Below are 18,461 nucleotides of genomic sequence, written 5' to 3' on the forward strand. Positions count from 1 at the left end.
TGATTCCCCTGAAATACCCCCAGCTACTCTGGATGCTCCAGCTGGGACCGAGGTGGAAACCAAAGGACGTGTGCAACCACAGACCTGGTTTTAAAAACCTTTCTTCACCTGCCCTGAACGCACAAGGAGCAAAAGCTCTGAAGGGGTGTATTTACCCTCTGGTTCTGAAGCTGATCCTAAATGTATCCAGTGCCAAAAGGTAGCGCTGTGCCCTGCCACGCGCGTGCTTTGTGTCACCTTCCTGCTTGGTGCAGCCTGGCTTTATGCTGGACCGAGGTGACCGTATGACCACAGACCGAAGCACAGGAATAGAGCAGAGCCTGCCTTTGCTTCAGGCCTTTAAGAGGTCTGCTGGCAGGCCGTGTGGATGCTCTGCAAGAAAACTGGAGAGTCCTGGTGCTCAGCTGTGCCTTTACCTCACTGGTACCAGCACAGTGCGTGCTAACTGCTGCTATGTGCTGGGCTACCTCATGGTTTTTGGTTGCACACAGGCGTTCATGCCAGCTATGGTCGAACCTCTGTCGGAATCTCTGCCTTGTGTCTTCCTACAGCTGTTACTGAGTGTACCATTACGAAGATGGTCAGTCCAGATTCTCGTGGTTAATCCCTAAAACGCTGCGAAGGCAGGAGATAGTCCTTCGTTCGGAGTGGTTTATTTAAAATTACCGTACTCTTCAACGCCGGCTCTGGGTTAATGGTGGTTCTTAATTAACATCCTTTTTTCCCTAGTTTTGGTCTATCAAACGATCCCAGCTGGCAGAGGAGGAGGGAGCACTTCCATAAGTGTTCCCACGGTCCCCAAGTGCAGAGCGTGACCTTGCGACCATGTGCCAGCTTTCCTTCCTTGCTGGAAGAGATAGCAGGAGGTAAAGCCACGGTATGAAAGGTCCCCTGCCAGGGCTTGGCTGCCGGAGCCGGGCAGTCAGAGCCTGCCTAAATGATGTCTTTCCCCGGGGACTAAAAGGTTAGCAGGAAATAGTGAGCTTTCCCTTCCCTCTGAAGAAAAGAATGAGATGTTGCTGTCGCTGGGGAGCTTTCTCCCAGGAGTTTCTAATTATGCCTGTAGGCTTTGCCTCTACTCGTGCCCGGATTGATGTTTCATCTTCATCTGATCTTAAATATGCGGCCCCTCCTGGGAAGAGGACTGTTTACTGTGCGAAAGGAGAGAGGAAATAATTTGTGACTGCTCTCACGAGCGGTGTTTGGAGTGGCTTCCTCTGTCTGACCCCGCTCACGACACGGGTCGTAGCGCAGAGAGAAGCGAACTGCCCAGAGCGCGAAGCCTCGCTGGTTGTTGGTGCCTGGGGAGACTCCGGCATGGGGGCAGCTCCACCCCCACTTCAGTCCCTTCCCGGTAGCCTTCAGTCGCTGACCGTCTAACAGAGCGAAGGAGAAGGCGTTGAAAGACTCAGGCGGCCCTTTTTCCCCATGAATGTGGCGACAGTCGATTCATCAATCCATCCGTGGTTGCGTTTCAAGAGGAATTAACTCCGGGCTTATTTTGGCCAGGGATTTGCTTGTCGCCTTACCCAGAAGTTTAAAGAGTGCGGGGGCTGAATTTGGGTTACCTGAACGCGTGTTGCTGCAGCCGCAGCAGGTGGCTGCCCTAACTTCTGCTCCTGGCGTCGGCGCGTTCCGCTTTCCAGGTCAGAGGCTTTGATATTCGCGAGACTCTTGCAGGCTGATGAGAGCCTAGGAGCCTGTAGAGCTGGAGCTTTTTGCAAACAGGATGTCCCAGAACTTAAACTGGATGAGAAATAAACACAACCTCTTCCAATGCTGCCTGTAAAATATTTATCTTTTGATAGGGGATGGGCAGTGCCTTTTTAGAACGGTTTTCGTCATGGATGGCTGCTAAACGGAGAAATCCCTCCTCTCCTCGTTGCCAGGGCGCAGATTAATTGCAGGAAGCTCCACTTCCCACTGCTGCTCGCTGATGTGGGGGATGCTGCTTGAATAATGTGGTCACGGAACTGCTGTGTTTTTGACGTCTTTCCTAAATACAACTTTTAGAGCGTGGCCGAACGTAGGAAATTAAATTTAAGCTCAGTGCGTACAGGTAGCTAGGAATAGGGAAAGAAAACGAGAGGAAGAAGCAGTGACGACAAGCTTGCTGTGCTTCAGCTGCAGGATGGCGCTGATCAAAGCAACGCGCAGGTTTGGGGGTACCGTGAGTTAGCAGGGAAGTGGCTCTCTTACATGCCTTAGCGAGAAGGAGAGCTAAAGGTTATGCCGAGAACGTGGTTCTGCTCATCCAGGGTCTGTGATAACGTCTGTCGCAGGTTTTCCAGCTCTTGGCAACGAGTACGGTTGGGAGATGTTGGGAGATGTTGCTGCAATTTCTCAAAATGCTTAAAGCTGATGGTTTCTCTGATACAGGCAGGTTTTGGTTTGGGTTGTGTAGCGAGAAGGAAATAATGGATCATACCTTTGCGTGTTTCACTCCTTTTTTTGCTAAAGCTGAAGGAGGGGGAGAGAGCTCTGTCGGAGCAGAATTTGCCTTGCCTGCTGGTTACCTTCAGCTGAACAGCACAGCGCGGATGAGGAAGTACTAAAACTGCTGCAGGAAAAGGAACTTTCAGTTCCCTAACTCTGCTTATTGTTGAGGTAGCATGGAAAAACATTTCATTTAACATTTGCACGGGTGTTGGAAACAGTTTTTGGGGGGAACCGGACTCCTCTCCATCAACAGGCCGGTGTTACATCGATGGCACGACACAAGCTGTGTCCTTGTGTCTGCGCTTTAGGACGCCTTTTGCAATACCAAATGAATAATTATCGATCAAATGGAACTGAACTTCATTGAACTCTTATCTGCGTTGACATAAAACATTGCTGGTTAGAACCAGGAGCTGTATTTCTCGCGTCAGGGGAGTGGACGGGCGCGGCAGTTCTTGTGTCTGTGGGTGCGATGTGCTTGTCTGCACGTGCTGCCACTGAGGGATGTTCTTGTTTCCGCAGAGTGACCAGCAGCTGGATTGTGCCTTGGATTTGATGAGGCGTCTGCCTCCGCAGCAGATAGAGAAGAATCTCAGCGACCTCATTGACTTGGTGAGTACCGGATGCTCTAACCAAATGGTGACTGAGCCCTAGGCATGACAAAGGTCTGGTACGTAAGAACATTTTCTAAAGGATCTCCAAGCTATGGTGATCTGTGGTTCTCTCCTCGTGTTTCGGCGAGGTTGAGGAATGATCCTCCAGCTCAGGGCACTCCCAAAGCCGATCATCGGTGTTGAAGATGGGCAAAGAAGGCATTAAACGGCTCTGTTTGCCTGTGTCCTTGTCTGTGAGGTGACCATCCCCATCAAGTACAGGACCTACGTATCTCTGGTCCTCCTTTTTCTATTCACATACTTGAAAAAGCCCTTTTCGCTGTCTCCCACAGACCTGGCCAGCTTCACCTGTAATTGGGCTTTGGTCACCTGAATTTTCTCCCTACAAAAGCAAACAGCATCCCTGAAAACAGCGTGGCACGGTTTCCTCTGACCTAATCTTCCAAATGTTTGCGGCCATGGAGCGTTGGTTTGGAACAGAGCTGTTAGACCTCTGAACCAAGCCTTTCCTCCTACCTTCTTGTGAGAACTTCATCCCTTTTCTGCGCAGGCCTGAATTTTGTGCACGATGCTGGCAAACCTCATCCCAGAGACCTTAAAAACCTGCTGGCTCCGCAACTACTTGAGCGAGTACCTCTTAATTAAACCCTTTCAATAACAGCATCCAGACCGTTTATCATCTTTCTACCCAGAAGAGTGGCTGCTTACCAGGGAGAAGCTGAGCTGAGGAGGTCTGTCACTAAGTGGAACTGAAGCTGGTGTTAGTGAGCTGGGGAGGAGCCCTGTGGTGAAAAAGCCGGCCAATACAGATTTATCAAACTCTGTTTAAATCCTGCGCTTGGTTACACAAGCCAAGGTGTAGATAAGAAAGCTCTGTGGGTCGGGAAGGAAAATATTCCCTGCAGGAAGGGATTATTTTTTTTCTTGAGACCATTTACTAATTGGCTACATCTGTGCCACCGAAGCTCTTGGCAACCCAAGGCATCATTTTTGTGGCTGTTGCTTGAGGTGGGACCCAATAACCAGATCCTTGGTACGATCTGGTATGACATGGCTGTTCTTCTGATGGAATTTGGAGGAGGGAATGGATGTCAGGGTTTAAGCAACTCGAAGGACCGACCAGAACAATGACTGGTGCGGGGAGCTCGGGTAAGCCCGGCTGTATAATTGCTAAGAGGTTTTTCTAATGACTCAGAAAATTGCTAGTTCCCTCTAAGCGTTGGAATGACTTTTGGATGGTGCTCGTTAGTGCTCTGCGTGCTTTCCATCAGCATCACACTGACTGGGCTTTTTTTCATATCGGGAGCGTAACGTGAAACAGACCGGTTTGAACCCTGCGTATTAAGAGGAGGGTCCATGGGATCCCCACACCAGGTCCTGCAGCCTCCTCTCTGGAGTGGAGGTGAAATAACTCGTTAAATCCAGTATGGCTTCTTTATTGGCGAGACATCTCTGGACCTGCCTCTTCTCAGCCTGACCTCCGCAAGACACAAGTCTGCACTCCGTACAAGAGCGGTACGTGCACTGCCACCTTGTAATAATTCCGAAAACATCACGAGCCAGACCCCAGCAAATAGTTTTTTGACCTTTTTTTTTGGCAAGTTTCATCTAAACCTTTAGGGCTGATGGTTTTTATTCTGTTTGCTGTACTGTTACCAGAAGAAACTAACACCTTCCTGGGTTGTAATGCTGCTGAGGAGGATAGCTGTACGAAGTTCCCTGTCTGAGGTCCCCATTCCTCTGTCAAAACTTTTTAATAAAAGAGCCTCGTGGTGCCAGTCAGAATGCGTGGGATACGTTCAGGGCTGTACATCACTGCCCCCAAGCGTTGAGCTGACCAAGGCAAAGGGCCTGGACTTCAACAAAGTAAAAAGGGTGGGTAGAAGAGCAGCATTTTTGGGTCATCGGCCCTCAGCAGACCAGACACTTTTCTTTCATTAGCAAACCAGTTTGTGGGTTGCCCTCTTACCACATCTGTTGTTGCTTTTTCAAACTGCAGGGTCCTCAATTAGAGTTCATTAGAGACCTTGTCAATCACAGGGCTCCAGAAGCGCAGGCTGAAAGAAGTTGCGCGCGGTGCTGGTAATGCGCCTTGGCACCGAGCGCTCGGCTTGGAATCCAATTAGCCGTTAGTTGGAAATAGGCTGCTTGGAGGCTGATGGTGTCCAAGAGGGCTTTGAAATCGCTACAGAAAGCGTTTCGTGTAGGCACACGCCTTTCTGAGGACAACTCTTTTAAATTAGAATAATTTTCCAAGGAGCTTTGGAAACTGGGGTGGCGGAAGGCTTGGGGTGCGTACCTGTCAGCCAGGTCAGAGTAATTCATTTTCCACGAGAGGAGCGTTACAAGGGATTGCGCGGCTCTGAGACGGAGCTATCGTGAGGATAGCCCAAGCAATAACACTCGGAGCATCGCTGTGCCATTAAAATCTGTGTCATGAATCCCGGCTCTCTTCCCTATTGCCTCAAGTTCCCCAGCAGAAGTTGCTGCTGCTGACGTTCTGTGCTTATGGAAGTCAGCTGTGAACCACCTGCTGAAAGGGGGATATTAAGGGGATTTTCTGGACGGAAATGCTGCTTTTATCAGTTAAGAGTAAGGTTTTGGTTTTGCTCACGCAAATCCCGCTCACGGGCATGAAATAAGGAGGCTGGCAGAGTGGGCCAGTGGCTTGTGCTGAACGATCTTGGAGAATTGTCCTCCTGCTTCCTTTTCTTCGAAGGTGACAGCTGTGCAGTAAGTCGGTCCTCACATGCTTTTAGCTGTTTTTTTCTCACCAAGAGAAGCCCCATCAGCTTTCAGGCAGTGCTGTGGTGGAGGATCTCTGCCAAGGACACCTCGGAAGCACAAAGCAGGGGAGGTGAGTGTTAGCTGGGATCACGCCTTCCTGAAGCCTTTCTCTTTTCAAGACATCTTCACCGGCATGTCTCGGAGGGGTGCATCTCTGGGCAAGGCGGAGGATGGAGACTGGGTTTGTTGTGCTCAGGGGCCACAAGCAGCAAGGGGTCTGTGTCAGGGTTGCCCTGATGGCTTTGGCTTGGATATGGAAGCTGATGCGAAAGTGAAGCAGGTTCCTCTGTAAGCAGGAATTTCCTGCCGAGCATTTAATTTGGGTGGTTGCCTGTCTGTGCACATATAAATGAAATGAAAAATCTCGCTGACTCAGAGAAATCAGAAGGCTGGCATGAAGTGGGAATGGGAAGACATCCTGTCAAAGCTGGGCCATAAAATGGACAAGCAGGCTCACCAGGAGAGTGGGGCTGTGCAGCCACGACTTCCATCTCTTCCCAGTAGGATTGGTATTCAGATAACGCTCAATTTATTCCCATTTTTCTTCAGTGTTAAACGTGAAAGCTCCTTGAAGTAGAGAATCAAATTATTGTTGCCCAGGAAGAAACAGGGCTAAGGTTATTTATTGATAAAGCAATCAGGAGCTTCACTGGCTGTTTTTTTCGAGGGTAATTTGTACTTAAAGATCTGGGAGGTAACCGTCTTTGCTTGAGTTTCTGATTACAGCAGAATATTTAGATACTTCAGTATGCGTTCCTTTTTAAAAAGTCCCAGAGTAATGAATTTACACATGTATAAACTTCTGATTTGGAAATATTCGAACAATATTAATGAGCCCGCTTCATGTAGCTAGCGTGCTTCCAGGCAAGCCTCAAATCTGCTCGTGTGCCTTCTGGTGACTGAAGATATATGAAGCCGGAGAATTTATCCTCAGTAAAGCGGCGTTGCTTTGGCTGCACAGACCATAAAGAACATGAGAATGTGGCTGGGGTTTTTTGTATCTCAAGTCCAAAAGCCTAAGTACACAGTTGTGAGGAGAAAGATAAAGTAATTGAATGCAGATGGCTAGCTGCACAGCTAGTGAGGGTAGAAGGTATTTTCAAAAAATACATAAAATTCAGACCTGGCGAAAACTTGACCAGAGTGGAAGCAGAACTACGCTGACAGCCTCACGGTGTAAGGGCTGAGTTTTTGACCTGCTGCTCTTCCTGAGTTTGCTGATGGGTGTGATAGACCCCAGGCTATCTGCAGCCAGTTGCTTTTCTAATACAAGGATCGCTGGCTAAAGAAAAGGGGGGCTGGCTCCAGATAAACGGACGGGGGTTACGAGCCAGCTTTCCATTCAGTGAGTGGCTTTAAGCAGGCGCTTTTCCAGCTAGAAAAGATTACCTCTGGATACCTTGATGGTAGCTGGAGATCACCGTGTGTGTGAATGGTCGGTGTGATGCTGGCACAGAGCTAGCATGAGAGTGTAAAAATCAATTCCTGTTCCACTCCTGGCTCTGCATTCCTGTAGTCATTTTCTTCTGAAGCCTGAACTGCGCCTTTTTTCTTCCAGGTTCCTGCTGCTGTGACAACCCCTTGAGATGTCTGTTCAAATCTTTTTAATGGAGTGTGTGTTTTGGGGGGGTCAGGGGATCACTTGATGAGCTTGAATCCTGATTAGAAACCTATCTAAGAGCTTTCAAAGATCAGGGGGGGTGGCAGGGGAAGCTGGGCTATAGAAACTTCAAGGTAAAGAGCTGGAGAGTGTGCCTGTGCCTTTCCTCTAGCTGTTGCTGGATATCTCCAACACCAGCTGGCCTCCTGACAGATGCAGTCGAGACTTCCCAAGATATTGATATGCTGTGACGACCTGTGGGACTTGGGGCTGGTAATGAGATACAGAAGCCTTCGCCTGCAGGTCACTGGTCAAAATCTGGGGCGTCTCATTGTGCCTGCCAGATGGCTAGCTTTTGTTCCTCGGGTAGCTCCGTAACGCAGAATCTAGCAAAAGCCCTCTTTTATCCAGCAAGTCACCGGAAGAACGCCAAGGATCCTGTTTTATGAACAGCAGTCACCTTTCAGAGGTCTTAGATGGGCTTCCTTGAGCTGAATTGAAACGGTCTGTAATTAACGTAACGTTTCTGCTATGACATCGCTGACCAAGTCCAGATCTGCAGTCTTACGCTTGCCTTTTCCCAGAAAAGCTAATTGATTTTTCATTTCGTTCTTGATAATTCTTGCGGTGCTGGAATTCAGTGCAAATACTCAAAGCTGAGCTGTTTCCAATACCAATTACGTCAGCCTTGGACACCAGAGTACATTTAAATGCCATTTAATAAACAAAGCATGAAGAATGTATGGCCCTCGGACATCTGATGGCTCAAATTAAGGTTCAGCAATGTGTGGATTTGTGGGAGCGCCTTTACTGGCGGTTTTAGGTCCAAGATGAATGGAGCCAGGCTTCCTTCTAGAGTTTCCACAACATCCGTTAGACCACGTCTGTGTTCGGCAGGAACAGGAAAATTTGAGGCTGCGGAATGACTCGGAAAAATTAAAATGTTTTATTAGACGCTGGCCGGGAGGGGAGGAATCCAGGCTGAAGGGGGGTGGGGGGGTGGCTTGTGCTAAAACAATTCTTCTGCAGAACTGCTGCTGACCTGCGTGGACTGTTGGCTGCACTCAGGTGACTTCCCCAGGTAGCACGGGCAATGTTTTTGTCTCCTTCTGTAACGATTTCAGATGCCGTAACGAAAAATCAAAGTCTTAAGATGCTTGTTTTTCAGTTTGGATGCAGCTTTTAATTAAAAACTAATCAAGTTACGTGTTTTCAGATACCTGCATGTTACAGACACATTCCAAAGGACAAATGTGGAAAACCGTGCGTTTTTTAAGCTCAGAACCTTACACAAACAAATTACTGCTTCAACTGTAGACAGCAGAGCTGGGCTGGAGAATGCCTGTGAGGCTGAAGGGTCTCCCATTCACCTCTTTAAACATTCACCTCTTTAGCCTTCACTGCTCACTTATTCTGACCTTTTTCAGAGGCCAGTTCAATTGTGTTTAAACAGATTAATTCAGAAACAATCGTTTTGGTAACGCTACCAAAAAGTGAGTCAAGAAGGAAAGATTCTTATGTTCGCTGTGCCAGCAAATGCACGGTTTTGACCGTGGCACAAGTGATTATTTGCCTTGATAGCAGAGCAGCCGACTTAATTAAAACACTGTCCACATACCTGGCTTGCTCTGATGGAGAATACTGTTACACGAGACAACAGAAGCCTTGTTCAACACGCAGCAGAGTAAGCCGAACTCATTCACTTCTTCTTTCCTCTCTACTGTGCGTTCATTGTGTATCTCCTTGGGAGAAACAAATCCCCCAACCACAGCGCCCCGGTGCACGGTCAGTGCTTCTGAATGATGCTGCTATTCCCATCCAGCCTGAGCAGCCGGGTCCGGACCTCCTCGGAGCCCTCTTTTTCTTTACTGATTTACAGCAAGGGTGGTCTTGCTCCCTGCCTATACGCAGAAGCGCTCGAATAGATGGAGCGCTTCTTCGTGGGAACGCGTGCGCTAGGGTCCAGAGTGCGCTGCAGACCCAATTGCATTAACCATGGCCTTTAGCTAAAGATAAAAGGTTAAAATTCTATTCCGCATTTGACCTTCCACTGCCTTAAGGGTGGAGAAACTTGTGTCAAAATAAAGCTGGGAGCGCACGCTGCTTGCAAAGCAATCCTCGTATGGTCGATGTTTTCATCGCATGCGCATTCATAGCGTGGTGATGAATGGAATCAAGTCACCGCTTTGGCGTTTCGGGATCGGCCTGGGAAGTGGGTTAATTCTTGCAGTTCTAAATTTTAAGTGGCAGTTCTCTTTATAAAGACTGTTAGAGGCAGAAGTGCTTACTCAGACCCCAGTTAACATAGACCAAGTGAATACCAGAGGTTCTGGCTAATCTGGTGTTTCGGTCTGAAAACGCAGGCCGCCGGTGGGCTCGTCTTTGACGCAGACCTGTCTTTGCTAGGATTGGAAGATACGGATATCTTTTTGCCAAATATAAACGGAATTCCACCAGAGTCTGAACACGCAAACAGTAATTTAAATGAAGGTTCGGTGCTTGGCCTGGGGAAGAATTTAAGGAAGGACGCGTGCGTAATGTAAAGCAGTTGTTCGATGCTTGCATTGCAGCAGCTTGTTTAGCCTGGCAGTGCAAAATACCTTATCAACGCGTGTTTAAAATGCAAAAGACATGAATTCTGACGGAATCAAATAGCCTTATGTAGCTGGAGTCTGTAAAGCTGCAAACGACCGTGTTCAGATGACTGCATTTGCCTCGGAAGGGGCTTTATAGCATAGAAGAAGACCGGTTTGCATAAATCTTGTCAATCCTTTCTTAGAAAGGAAGTACAGCAGCTGTTGAAAGTTGATGTGATAAATGATAAAGAAATTGTTCTCTCGGGGTAGCTGTGCCACACTTGGACTTTTTTTCCTAAAATTGGCATTACGCGAGTAGCTCCATCAGCTGAAATGCCTCTGTTCCTTTATGAACACCGCTGAAATTGTCGAATACTTCCAAGGTGTGAGTAGGTTTTCTTCCCAATTTTATTCTGAAAGAAACTGAAGGAGAAAAGAATTTATTGCCTGAAGTCTTGTGGAGTGTCTGGAGCAAAGAGAAAATGAGTTTTAGCAATGGAAAAGATTTTCAGGTCCAACTCCTGGCTCCGCACAGGACTCCCTGCCTGGTGAAGAACGTTACTGCAGGACTGTACTAAATTCAGAATTGTCCTCTAGAAGTGCATGATGCAGCACATTCACTGTTGTAGCTCTAAGACTAGCCACAGCTCTTAGGAACTGAAAAAGAAGCCGTGCTTATGAACGCTTCTGCTACCAACTCACCCCAAGAGGAATTGAGCACATCACTGCTCCGTAGAAGTGCCTCGTTTTGAAGGCATAACGTGTCGTGGGGGCCTTCTGGGCAGTACGAGGCTGCGTTTTCCCATTAAGCAATACAGGAACACCCGCAGCGTCCGTGGAAACCTCCAGGCATGGCATAGCGGGGTGTTCTGGAGGAACTTTTTGAGGATTCGAATAACGAACCCTTAATATCACTTTGTTAACGAGACAGGGTTTGTAAATATGGAAAAAAGCCTGCAGCTGTAACTGCACAGTCAGAACCACCCCAGTGATCTCTGGGCACTAGTCGATAACAACTCAAGTTTGTTTGGCAGTGTTAATTATTATTATTTTTTAATCTGGGACGTGTAGAATTCTTAGAGTTCTGCAGAGATTAATCAGAGCTCTAAATGGGAATTTGCAGTTGGCTTTTGTTTTTCCGTAGTCGTTTCGTTGGTCGCCTTAATTCCAAGCTTTGTCTTTGGCAAGGGAGGATGACGCCAATGACGCCTGCGTTCCTGGGATCCGTTGATTTGGATCCACCCGAGGTTTGGGGCTCCATGTCTTGTGTTTGGGATTTCTTTTGGAAACTTTTTTGTATATATTGGAGTTGGAAGAATTGTACGGCGAAACCTCTCGTGCTCTCTTACCACACGTGTAGCGTAGGGCTTCTCTGGAAGAACCACAATAGTACCGAAGCCTGGGAAAAAAGCCCCTTGTCTCCAAATCACATTTTCATCACTGTTCCTCATGTCAAAGGCTGTCGGAGTGGGGAGCCTGTTTCTAGGCTCTTACCCCCGGGTGGGTGGACAGCAGCCCATGGAACAGCCAAGGAGGATGGGCTCAGCTGGTCGCACCTAGGAGCAGCCCCGAGCGTGGCTGTGAGCCGTGGGGTCTTTGGGTCTCGTTGCACGCGCGTCTAAAACAGAAGTAGTCGTCTAGAGTTGCTCTGCCCCTGAGGAGTTGGCCTGAAATTAATGGGCAGTGGAGAGCTGAAGGAAGAGGCAAAGTGGAACCAGATGGGCTCGTGAGCGGGGAGACGTCTTTTCTCTTAGCTTGTGCCACGCCGCTTCTGATTTGTATCAGCTCCGCGGAGTCGTAGGATCATCTGTTTTCAGAAAAAGTAAAGGTTTTACTAAAAGCTGCTTGCTTCCATCCTGCTTTTAGTTACTCAGCAGCTGCGTGATGGTTTCGAGGTTGCTTCAGCCAAGCCTCCAAGTATCAAAGGATGAGCTCCTAGGAGAAGCATTTGCCTTTGTGTAAATACAGAACCGCCCTCTTCTGAAGAACTGAGGTCCGAGCTCTCCTGTTATCATTGGTTGCCGCGTTAGGTTGTGTATAATTTATATTGTGACCAAATTTAAAGAAAAAAACCAACGGTTTCAGCCTTTTTAGCGCAGTCGGTAGCTTTACCAACCGTCTTCTTGGCTTCCCTCTGTGTTTGTGTGGTGCTCTGGGGGTTAGCTGCTATGTCTCTCGTTAGCCACATCGTGGTTTGGCCTTTTTTTTTGTCTTTTGTGGTTGCTTTGTTTTGTGTGTCTTTGCTTACTTGGACTTAATACCTTCTTCTCTATGTTACCTCCTTGTACTTGGGATTGTTATGGTTCTTGTTTCAGCTGGTTTGATCTGTTATGATACTTGTAGCACATTAAAATAGCTTGTTATGCCTTTGGGAGCTGTTGGACCCCTATTTTTTTTTCCATTTAGGCTCTTTTCTTCTGAAATAGCACCAACCAGGTCAGTGAATCACTGGCTTGAACAGAAGAAAGCAGCTATCCGTATTTTCTTTATTCCTCCTTCCCTTTTCATTTCTTACGAGTTGTGAATTCATCGCTAAATGATTGATTTTACCCTGGATTGCTTTTTGTCTTGATGTTTTCAATCAGGTTTTCATCTCTACGATGTAGCATGAGATGTAGAAGAGATGTCACACCCGTTTTCTCTTCCGTCTTCTGTATTAACTCGTTGCTGTCACCAGCATGTCCAAGAACTCACCAGTTCCGTTGTGTTCCCCACTTCCTGCTGGGACAGGATGTTTTATTTTAGTCCTTCTCCCTCCAGGGAGAAATCTGGAACTCTTTTCTTGAGGGAAACGCACCAATTATTTTAACAACAGCTTCGGGATGGTTCGATCATCCCCCAGGTGACACGGTGCTGCACGTGCCCTCAGATGGAATTCCTGCACTGGCCCAGCCACAGCCTGGGAGTATCGATACCAGGGCCACCACCAGCTCCAGAACAAGAGACCACGGGATGGGATTTGCTGTTTGCTCGGCTTGCTTTCACGCTAGCCTCAGGCTGCAAAATGTAATCTTGTCTCTTTGCCGTGCATCTAAGCTGCTCTGCCACGTTAAAAGCAGATTTTCACCGTCTTTCTCCGCTTGAAGTGCATGGAGACAGCTGGGTTTACGAATCCATTACAAGCTACCTGTGTAGGAGATGTTTGATTTTACATGAGCGCACGCGTGCGCACACATGTATTTTTATTAGCCAACGTGGTAATGTTTGGCCAGCTGCCTGGAAACTATTCTAAACTCGACCCAGAGTGGGAGCTTGTGAAAAATACACTCCAGCATACGGATGGCGTATTCTTTTAGCAGCTCCCTAGTTTCCACTCCATTATAAATATTTACCTTTATTCATCAGTCCTCAACAATCACTTTACTAGATGTCATTGGCAAGAAGCTAACATTGAGACTGTATATATTGAAGTGTGCTGGACCACACTAGTGGTTAGGTAATTAAATGTGAAATTATTGGAGGTGGGAGCCTAGCACTGTGTTGTAATTTAAGTGCAGGCCTTTTTCTTAGTTCTTTTTTTTTTTTTAAAGGTTTCTGGCTTTGGGACAGATGTGAGCTATTAATAACCAAATCTGTTCTTAGGGATACCAGACTCTCCTAATTTTAATATATTACCCTCTCTTCCCTCTCTGTTTTTTCTCCAATCCATCAGGTCCCAAGCCTCTGTGAAGATCTCCTCTCCTCTGTTGATCAGCCATTGAAGATTGCACGAGATAAGGTGGTAGGAAAAGACTATCTATTGTGTGACTACAACAGAGATGGAGACTCGTATAGGTGAGTTCACATCCCAAGAAAGGAGCTAGCTGGTTTATTTTTTACATCAATATCGCAGTCTTAAAATAAAAATATTAAACTCTTCCCAGTGATGGATCCTGAACCGTTTCAAATGCTGTTCTCCTGAGTAAGACTGGCTATGAAGTAGTCCTTGGTATTTCCCTGATGCAAAAAAGACACAGACGTCATCTCCAGATGCCGGTAGTTTCAGGCATGCTGATTGTATGGGTGCTAATCTGATGACCTTTGCAAGGCAGGTCCCTTGTCTGTCTCTCCGTTGCAGGAACAAGATAGGTTTTATCACAGAAACGTAGTGCTTCTGTGTGGTTTCTGTACTGTGATTTGCAGTCACTTGCTCAAGCCTAAATGTGAGGCCATCATCTTGTCAAAAGGCTGACACTAACGGATTTCCCTTAGGCTCAATTTGCTCAATCTTTTCTTGGCTGAGAAGATCCTTAAATAGTTAAAAGCAAGTAGGAAGACTTGTGTTTCTTACATCTCAGAAAAATTTGGGATTTACTGGGTTTTCAGAGAAGGCATTTTATTTTCTCATGCTGGATAGCCATAATGCATCCAGTTGTTGGCGTCAAGGAATTCGTTTTTCTCTGAGGCTTTTGGTTCAAGTGTTCTGGATTGAAGTGATTCTCCCTTCTGGAATTGATTGGCCCCAGCTCTGTTTCACAAAGTAAATTCTTTCCTTCAACACAACGCAAAAGCCTTTGAAAACCAAGTGACGCGAGCATGTACATGTGTTAATCCCATTCTGTGCCTGCACTCAGACACTGTTATTCATACCTCATAAAATCTCAAGTTGTTACTGAGAAGTGGCTCTTACACTAATTTAATCAATTAGGCCAGAATCTAGGAGGAGTTTGCTGTGCTTTTAAAAGCTTTTGGTATTTCCACCAAGGTTTTCAGAACCACACACTAGGTGAGGACCCGTAATTCTGTTCCCTGCCTGTAAAACGCTACATCTCCAATTACTGTGCATTTAAAACTAAACTTCGATTTTCTTATCGGAGTGTTTGCTAATTGTGTTTCTTGTCATACTAATCCAAGGATTTCAAAGCATTCTGTGGACAACCGAGCCTCATATAATTTCTGCAGGAGAGGTGAAGCTAGGTAGTCAGACTGTCTCACTGGGAATCGAGCTTTGTAGGTGGCTTCTTTTTTTGAGTGGCTTTATAATTTGACTGGGAGTCAAATGTAAAAAATGGCTGGGATGATTGGCCATTCTGGTGAGAATTCCACCTGCATCATTCAGGGAAATGAATGTCCTCATTGCTGAGCCCCTCACAGTTTTCTCCTTCCTCATATTTAGATAGACTTGGTTTTTTTCTTCACGTCAAACGTGGATCAGACTAAAAGGAACATCTGGAGTCTCTCTTGGATCTTCATAAATGAGATTCACATCTCATCGTAGTATCACTGCTGCCTGTGGGAGCAGCCTTTGGCGTGTAGTCTTGCAGGCACTTCTGCAAGTGCTCCTGTAGTAAAAGGTTTGGGGGGGATATGAAAATGCAGTGGGATCTGCGTTGTGAAAGCAGACCTCGCTTTCTTTTTTTGATATTAGACTTCAAGGTCTCTGCCTTTGGCCATACGTTTCCATTCTAAGTATGTTTGATCGCTCCATTAAATGGAATCCTTATGGGGAGTTTGGTGCCAACAACACTGAATCCTGTTAGCTGAAACAAAAAACATTCTCTTGTCGGGGAATTAGAGGTCTGACTTTTGAAATTTAAGTGCCCTTGTCCATCTGTCTTTCTTCAAATAGTCTCCGTGTAAGTTTTTAAATGTGTTGTGAGTCCTCTTCCACAAAAAGAAGAAATTACAGGGTTGTGTTATGATTTTTTTTCTGAGGTGAAGTTGCTGCTGGCTCCAGCCGTAACGGGTTGAACGTGCCCCAATCTGCTAGCTAGAATACCTTACACTGCTAGGCTTTCCCTAAGCCCCATTCCGTCAGCCTGCAGAGAGATCTGGTATTTGCAGTTCAGGTACCTCCACCGTGTCCTCTGCATGGATTCTTTGCTCACCCATTGCCTTGAACTGGATGGAGGAGCAGTCTTCTGAGTTGACAGAAAACGGGTTTATTTATTTATTTTTAATCTACCCTTTAAAATTTAGGGAAAGGAAAAAAGCCAGCGCATCATGTAAGTGGTGCTGGTTCCGGATCGCAGAGAGCCGTTCGGTAAACGAACGCTACTGCAGCTGCCTTCTCCAAAGGGACTGAGTTTTAAGCAACTGCTTTAAAATCGGAGCTACCCCCTGAAAATCATTGCCCTGGGTTGCTGTGACATAATACAGCTTTTCCTGATGTCTCACCTTTTTGTCCAGAGAGGGTTGAAGTCCTTTGAAGGCACAAGGGCAGAGGGACGCGGAGCCTGTTTTTTGTGCTTTGCATTAAACCTGTCAAAACTGGACGCTTTTCTGAGAAATGAGTAACAAATGGCTGCCGAGGCAAGAGCCCGTACGGATGGACTGCATTAAGACCTAGTGGTAGCTGGCTGCTCTATTTTGAAAAGCAAGGAGGCAAAAAGTAGAGGCCCGTTTTCTTGAACTCCCACTGGTACGTGTAGGTTGGTTACCCACAGGGAAACTGAAAAGGAGAGTGCAGGTTTACAAAAAGGGAGTTAGAAAAGTCTCAAGCAGCTGGGCCACGGGTTCCGTTCATCTTTTAATACCAAATCTTTCATTAGGAGCCCAAAATCTCTTCCACACGTGCAGAAATCAAGTAGTAAAAACTGCAGCTTTACAAACCCTGTTAAACCCTTCACACTGGACAGACGTTTTCCTAATGTTGTCTTAAAAGAAGGGTTTATTTTAAATCCAACTAGTGGAGGAGACGTCCGACCTTAATTATAGGCAGCAAGGTTTGCCTCAAAAATCGTCAGACCCCAAATAAACCACACAAAGTGTACATATTTGCATGAAAATAATCTTAAATATCTAATGTGTAACAACTGAGGCCTTACCTTGGAATATTTAGGAAGGAGCAGATTCAAACCCAAGCGGGTTTTTTTATACAGTAGAAACATGAAGAGAGGGAGTGGTCCCAGTTACACTGTGCACTGTTACATCAGGTCTGACCCACGAATTTCTGACCTTTCATCGTTTCTCTGTTGTCTAACTGTCTCTGTTTTCCTCGTCTCCTTGGCAGATCACCATGGAGTAACAAGTACGATCCTCCCCTGGAAGACGGTGCCATGCCATCTGCTCGCCTGCGCAAGCTGGAGGTGGAAGCCAACAATGCCTTTGACCAGTACAGAGACTTGTATGTCAGTTCTACCGTACAGAGCCCTCTGCTTTCTTTGTTTCCTTCAGCAGGCACGCAATACCTGCAAATATATTGCTCTGACATGTGGTCGCTAGCTGCCTCTGGGAGTGGCATGCCAGTATATAGTTGAGGAAGAAGGGAAGGCAGCAGCTGATCTTCTGGTGGGGAATATATCCACTGATTTCGTGATACGAAAACATGCTAAAATTTGTCAGCTGATGCTAAAGGCAGAAACTGAAGTGCTTTCCTGCCTCCCTCCCTCTCTCCCTTCATGAATAAATTACTGGCATCTTTGTCCTGAAACGACCTGTGTTCTCTTTGATCTTGACTAGGTTCAGTCTTTAACCATCTGCTTTTTCCATTCCCTCTGGACTGTACTCTCAAAATATCTACGAATACAGAGCAGCCACTTGCACGTTGTCCCATCTTCCTGTAAGATTGCAGATCCTAGTTCTGGAATTTGGCACTTCACAAGCTTCTGCTGCAAAGGCGATTCTCTGGTGGCTGTGTTTTAGGCTGTGTCTCATGAAAGAAGCGTAAAGTGAAGGAATTAACAGAACTTGTGTGAGCAAAATGTAGTTAGGCGGTGTCTGTTTAAGGCTGCAGTAGCTAAATGTCCGGGTGACTTGTCAGTCCAGCAGTTTTTCTGAGCAGTTTGTACTATATTTTTTGGACTATTTTAACGCTACCAAATGCCGGTTAAAGAAAAAAATCTTGCTAATTTTCTTCTTGTTTTAAGGCGTGACCTCACGTAGCTTCTCCAAGTGTCCAATCTTCACACTTCTGTTTCAGCTAACAGCTTTTTACTTATTTTCTTGCATTATCTTTATAGTTTTCCTGCTTGTCGTATAGCAGCAGTTGTTGGAGGTATCTGAATTCACTGAAAGAATGAGGGTTTGCACATGCAGCAAAGAGCTCTGCAGTTACTCTTCAGGTGCAGACCAGACCAGTAGGGTGCTTTGTTCACCAAGATGAAAATGAGAAGGCTTGTGGAACCAAGGCTGTCTTTCTGAGTCCGTCTGTGGTCATTGACCATGAAGTCCCAGCTGAATGTGCTAACTGCTCTAAAGATGTTTCAGTTGCAGAAAGGAAAGTGCAACACAGGTTATTCTCAGACTTCGGTGAGTCTGCTCCGGCTCACCGTGTGCTACAACAGTAGCCTTAATTTATTGTATGGAAGTAAAAGGAGAGATCTTCTCAAATTTCGTCTTTCAGTTTGCCGGTCCCAGGTTTGTAGGCAATGTTAGAGGGGATGCAGGAGGGATTTCTCACAAAGGCTTCATTCTTGTAGCATCAGCCAGAAGTGGTTGAGGCGTTATGACTTGCAGAATAGTCAGACTAGATAAGAGCATCTGTCAGCACGGTGCGCTTTGATGCATGTTATGTTCTCAAAAATG

At 46.5% G+C, this 18,461-nt stretch overlaps 1 protein-coding gene and 1 long non-coding RNA gene across 3 annotated transcripts in view; one reads left to right on the forward strand and one right to left on the reverse strand.

The window, feature by feature from the left end:
• Positions 1-18,461, forward strand: part of CAPZB (capping actin protein of muscle Z-line subunit beta) — a 54,770-nt gene that overhangs the window by 11,539 nt on the left and 24,770 nt on the right. For both annotated transcript variants that reach the window (XM_035344547.1, XM_035344548.1), the window contains exons 2-4: positions 2,962-3,051; positions 13,669-13,790; positions 16,948-17,061. In XM_035344547.1, the coding sequence (XP_035200438.1) occupies positions 2,962-3,051; positions 13,669-13,790; positions 16,948-17,061 (326 nt within the window). The remainder of the gene's footprint in view (positions 1-2,961; positions 3,052-13,668; positions 13,791-16,947; positions 17,062-18,461) is intronic.
• On the reverse strand, positions 231-16,999 carry LOC118177125. The gene is made up of 3 exons (XR_004755679.1): positions 16,866-16,999; positions 13,925-13,927; positions 231-244 (listed from the first exon to the last, which is right to left on the reverse strand). It is a non-coding gene; the product is annotated as an uncharacterized LOC118177125 (long non-coding RNA).

This window comes from Oxyura jamaicensis, chromosome 21 (genome assembly GCF_011077185.1).
Source record: "Oxyura jamaicensis isolate SHBP4307 breed ruddy duck chromosome 21, BPBGC_Ojam_1.0, whole genome shotgun sequence".
Lineage (NCBI taxonomy): Eukaryota > Metazoa > Chordata > Aves > Anseriformes > Anatidae > Oxyura > Oxyura jamaicensis.